At 41.3% G+C, this 6,000-nt stretch overlaps 1 protein-coding gene across 1 annotated transcript in view; it reads right to left on the reverse strand.

Annotated features, from left to right (window-relative positions):
• The window catches only part of LOC125156101 (DNA repair and recombination protein RAD54B), a 96,417-nt gene extending 90,632 nt beyond the window's left edge, over positions 1-5,785 (reverse strand). Inside the window, exons 1-2 of the mRNA XM_047841801.1 lie at positions 5,683-5,785; positions 4,685-4,835 (exon numbers count right to left, since the gene is read on the reverse strand). Coding sequence (XP_047697757.1) covers positions 4,685-4,819 — 135 coding nt within the window. The 5' untranslated portion in view covers positions 4,820-4,835; positions 5,683-5,785. The remainder of the gene's footprint in view (positions 1-4,684; positions 4,836-5,682) is intronic.
• Between the last annotated feature and the right edge of the window lie 215 nt (positions 5,786-6,000).

The following is a 6,000-nucleotide window of genomic DNA, read 5'->3' on the forward strand; positions in this document are numbered from 1 at the left end:
AATACACAAATGGCCAATAAGCACATATAAAGATGCTCAACAACATTTAGCCACCAGTGACACACAAATCAAAACCACAAATGACATACTACTTCACCCACTAGTATGGCTACAATCAAAAAGATCTTAAGTGTTGACAGGGATGTGGAGAAACTGAAATCCTCATACACTGATGGTACAAATGAAACTACTGCAGCTACCTTGAAAAAGAGTCTGGCAGTTTATTAATGAAAGATTAAACAGAGTTATCATATGATCCAGCAATTCCAAACCTAGGAATATAACTAAGAAAAATGAAAACATATGTCTACACAAAAACTTACACACAAATGTTCATAAGCATTATCAATAACTCATAATTTAAGGAGCACCTGGATGGCTCAGTTGGTTAAGCGTCTGACTTTGGCTCAGATCAGGATCTTGTGGCTCGTGGCTTCAAGCCCCTCATTGGGCTCTGTGCTGACAGCTCAGAGCCTAGAGCCTGCTTTGGATTCTGTGTCTCCCTCTCTCTCTCTGACCCTCCCCCACTCACTCTGTCTCTCTCTCTCTCTCAACAATAAACATTAAAAAACTTACAATAAGTGATAATTTGAAAAGTGGAAACGATCCAAATGCCTGTCAACTGATGAACAGATAAATAAAATGTGGTGTATTAATATTAATATTATACAGTATGGTAGGCAGAATAATGCTTCCCAAAGACATTTATACTAATCCCCAGAATCTGTGAATATGTTACAAGGCAAAAGAACTTTGCAGATGTAAACTGTGCTCAAAGTAATCTCTCCTGGAATGGAGACTGTCCTGGATTATCCAGGTGGTGCAATCTCATCAAATGATTCCAGTTTGAGAGAACCAGAGACATAACAACATGGCAACAGAAATTATCATTGCTGGCTTTGAAAATTAAAGGAGGGGGCCAGGAGCAAAAAATAAATTCAGGTGGCCTATCAAACCTAGAAAAAGCAAAGGAAATAGATTATCGCCTAAAACTTCCAGAAATTAATGCAGCCCTGCCAACACCTTGATCTTAGCCCAGTGAGACCTGTTTTGGACTTCTGACCTACAGAACTTTAATAGATTTGTGTTCCTTTAAGCCACTAAATTTGTAATTTTTTATAGCAGGAATAGAAAACTAATAAATTTGGCAATAAAAAGAAATAAATTATTGATACGTACTAAAACATGGATAAGGAAACCATTACACTAACTGGAAAAAGCCAGTCACAAAAAGCAATGAGTATGATGAACGTATGATTCCATTTATATGAAATGTCCCTAATAGGCAAATCTACAGAGACGGAAAAATTAGTGGTTGCAAAGCACTGAAATTGTTTGGGAAAAATGGAGAATGACTGTTAATATATATAAGTTTTCTTTCTGGAGTGACGAAAATGTTCTTTTTTCTTTTTTTCTTTTTTTTTTTTTAGAGAGAAAGAGATTGCACCCTCACAGGAGAGGGAGAAAAAGAAAGAATCCCAAGCAAGCTGCACACTTAGCATGGAACCTGACATGGAGCTTGATCCCATGACCCTGGGATCATGGCCTGAGCCAAAATCAAGAGTCAGATGCAACTGAGTCACCCAGGCGCCCAGTGATGAAAACGTTCTAAAATTGATTTCTGTGATCACTGTACAACTCTGTGAATATAGTAAAGACCAATGACAGGGCGTCTGGGTGGCTCAAGCAGTTGGTTAAGCAGCCAACTTCAACTCAGGTCAGGATCTCAAGGTTCATGAGTCCAAGCCCCGCATCAGGCCTGCTTTGGATTCTGTGTCTCCCTCTCTGTCCCTCCCCCTCTCATGCTCTGTCTGTCTGTCTCTCTCTCAAAAATACAAAAACAGAAAACAAAAAAAAATCCACGAATTGTAGTAGTGGGACTGTGTGGCATGTGAATTGTATCTAATTAAAGCTGCTTTTAAAAAAAGAAAGAAAGAAAGAAAAAAAGAAACCTTATTAAAAAAACAGAAACCTATGTTTTCTTCTGACATTGTGTCCAGAAAGAAATGTAGGCTAAAACAAACACATGCAGACCAAAAAACAAGTTAAAAACTAGCAGACTTTTTGGAGCACCCGGGTGGCTCAGTCAGTTAAGCATCTGACTCTTGGTTTAGGCTCAGGTCATGATCTCATTGAGCCCCACATCAGGCTCTGCACTGAACCTGCTTGAGATTCTCTCTGCTTCTCTTTCTGCCCCTCCCACCTCAAAATAAACTTTAAAAAATATTAGACCTTTTTTTTTTAAATTTTTTTTTTCAACGTTTATTTATTTTTGGGACAGAGAGAGACAGAGCATGAACGGGGGAGGGGCAGAGAGAGAGGGAGACACAGAATCGGAAACAGGCTCCAGGCTCTGAGCCATCAGCCCAGAGCCCGACGCGGGGCTCGAACTCACGGACCGCGAGATCGTGACCCGGCTGAAGTCGGACGCTTAACCGACTGCGCCACCCAGGCGCCCCAATATTAGACCTTTTTAACCACAAAAAGACACAAAATAAATTAGAACAACCTATTAAAAACCAGGCAAAGGGGGTGCCTGGGTGGCTCAATCAGTTAAGCAGCCAACTTAAGCTCAGGTCATGATCTCACAGTGAGTTCAAGCCCCGTATCAGGCTCACTGCTGTCAGTGTAGAGCGTACTTTGGATCCTCTGTCCCCATCTCTCTCTGCCCCTCCCCATTTGTTCTTGGGGGCTCTAATAAATTAAAACTTAAAAAAAAAAAAAAAAAAACAGGCAAAGAACTTGAATAGGTATTTCTCCAAATCAGATCTACAAAGAGCCAATTAACATATGAAAAGATGCTCAGCACCACTTTTCATAAGAGAAATGCAAATCAAGACCACAATGAAATACCACTCCTACTATCATCACCTACTAGGACGGTTATAATCAAATAAATAAATAAATAAATAAATAAATAAATAAATAAATAAAATAACAAGTGTTGCTGAGGAAGTGGAGAAAAGGAAACCCTCACACAGTGCTGATGAAAACGTAAAACGGTGCAGCAGTTGTGGAAAACAGTTTGGTAATTTCTCAAAAAATTAAACACAGAATTACCTCATTACCCAGCAATTCCACTCCTAGAAAAATGAACACAGGGATTCAAATAGAAACTTGTATGCCAATGTTCATAGCAGCATTATTCACAACAGCCAAAAAGTGAAAACAACACAAGAATCCATCAATGAATGGATAAATAAAATGTGGTATATACATAGAACTAAATATTGTTCAACCTTATAAAGTTATGAAGTTTTGACACATGCTACAACACGGATGAACCTTGAAAACATTATGCTAACTGAAATAAGACAGAAATAAAGGGTAAATATCGTATTATTCCACTCCTATAAGGAAACTAGAAGTCAAATTTATGAAGAGAGAAAGTACAATAAATAGTGCTTACAAGGGGGTAGGTGAAGGAGGGAATAAGGAATTACTGTTTAATGGTTACAGAGTTTCTGTTTGGGGTAATGAAAAAGTTTTCAAGTGAAAACAGTGATGATGGCTGCAAAACAGGGCGAGTATAATTAATGCCATTTATCTGGCACACTTAAAAATGGTAACATAGGGGGTGCCTGGGTGGTTCAGTCTATTAAGCAGCCGACTTTGGCTAGGGTCATGATCTCATGGTTCCTGAGTTTGAGCCCCTCCCCCCCCTCATTGGGCTCTGCACTGACAGTTTGGAACCTGCTTGGGATTCTCTCTCTCTGCCCCTCCCCCACTTGTGCTCTCTCAAAATAAACTTTTAAAAACAATGGTAAAACGGGAAGTCGGGGGGGGGGGGGGGGGGGGGGACACGACTGGGTGGTTTGGTCAGCTCAACTCAAAATTCCAGGGTTGTGGGATCAAGCCCTGCCTCCTGCTCCTCGCCGAGGATGGAGCCCGCTTGAGATACTCTTTTTCTTTCTCCCTCTCTCCCCCCTCCCCCCACTCCGCCCCTCTCCCTGCCTCGAACTCTAAAAATAAATCTTTTAAAAAACACAAAAGGTAAAATAGCAAATTTTATGTTATATATACTTTATCGCAATAAAAAAAAAAAGGAGAGGCGCCTGGGCAGCTCAGTCAGTTAAGCGTCTGACTCTTGATTTCGGCTCAGTCACGATCTAGAGGTTCTCAGGGTTGAGCCCTACATTGGACTCCAGGGTGTTGGTGTGGAACCTGCTTGGCATTCTCTCTCCCCCTCCTCTGTCTGCCCCTCCCCCATGCTCACTTGCGTGCTTGCGCTCTCTCCCTCTCAAAATAAATAAATAAACCTTAAAAAAATAAAAGGAAAAGAAAAAAGGAAACATACAAAATAGTGACTGTAATCATTACTTACATACATTGTCTCCTCAAATCACCTTACCTAAGGTTTTCACTTATATGGTAATTTTAAAAAGAACACTGGTTACAATAATTTATTTTTACAATTCCTTCACAGAGGTTATTTTTTACTCTTAACAGTTTACTCTAGAGATCCAACTGTGTATCATTCCTTTAAAAAAATGATTTTAACCATTATTTTAAGGTTTTGGGAAGACTTTGTCAGAGACACTAAAAACTCCTTCAGGTGATAAGTGTCGTTAACTCCTTAAATAACATGTTTAAAAAAAAAAAAAACATGCTTCTCTATATTATGCTTCTTTTATTTATTTATTTATTTATTTATTTATTTATTTATTTATTTATTTATTTTTACCTGAAGTAATTTTACATCTGGACTCATCTTTGTAATCTCTTCATCTGGACTTGGATTACTCCTTCCTGGTGGTATAAATTTTACTTTTTTGAAGGAATTCCCCTGCAACTGACTCGGTGCTGCAGATCGTCTCATATTCAGTAGTACCAACCTAAAAAACACCCAAAACAGAAATCACCTACGAATCTGACAGATTTAACCCCAAACATAAAAACAGTTCATCCCTACAACCCTATCTTTAAAAATATAAGAGAATAAACCTGTAAAAAGCCTTAGAAAACAAGTTTAACAGCTAGTAACATTTTATTTTCATCACAAAGAGCTACTGAAAAGAATATAAGATTTAAATTGAACGGTGTGAACTTGAGCATGTGGATTTTGATAATACTGTGGATTAGATAACGATGATGTAGTCTTTGAAGAATGCAACCATTAAACCTCTAGGATACAACAACGTTAATAAAACAGCCAAGAACCAGCAACAGACCCGCTGTTTCTGCTTTTGGCTTTCCAACTACCATAGGCAGCAGCTACACTTCGTGACTTAAGTCGTTCCTCTCCTTTGTGGCCCCGCTAAACGTGCCTACAGACATCGTCTATTAATTAATCGGTTTATACCGTGCAACATAATGTAGACTAGCCCTGGGGGAAAGAACCCAAGACCCACAGAAGCAAAGCAGGTGGACCGCTGGGGGACCACTGCCCAGAGTCGACTCTCCCTGGGACACTACCCCCCCCCCCCCCCACCGCATCACAAACGCACCCCTACCGCCGGCCTTGGCACCAGCCACCCCGGAGCCAAGAGCGAGGGCGTCCCTTACACTTCAGACCGCTCTCCCCCCCCCCCCCCGCCCGCCCGCCCGCAGGAGACGGCCGCGGCCGCTCCACCGCCTTCCTTCCCTCCTCCCCGGAGGCCTGCTCCAGCGCCTCTCCTGTTTTGTCCCACACAAGCGCACACACCACCGCAGTCTCACAAGCCTTCCCCTCCAAGGACGCACCGGCGACGACCCAACAGAAGCCGCACATCCAGGGAAGAAAAACTCGGGTAAACAGAAAACACCTCGCCACCCCAGGAGCTTAAGGCTCCCGCCTCAGTGCAGCCTATCGCGAACGAGTTAGCCGCGCGTGCGTACCACCTTCCTGCAGCTGCGCCTTGTTCAGCCCGACTCTGATTGGACGACCTTAACTGCGCATGTCTCTATGCGTTTCCCTTTATTTGTAGTTTGGTTCAATTCAAAAATATTTGGTTGGAAAAATATTTATTTGTTTATTTGTTACTTATGTCCTATAATCAGACATGCTGTAGGTGCTGAGGC

The sequence above is a fragment of the Prionailurus viverrinus genome, chromosome F2 (genome assembly GCF_022837055.1).
Source record: "Prionailurus viverrinus isolate Anna chromosome F2, UM_Priviv_1.0, whole genome shotgun sequence".
NCBI classification, from domain to species: Eukaryota; Metazoa; Chordata; class Mammalia; order Carnivora; family Felidae; genus Prionailurus; species Prionailurus viverrinus.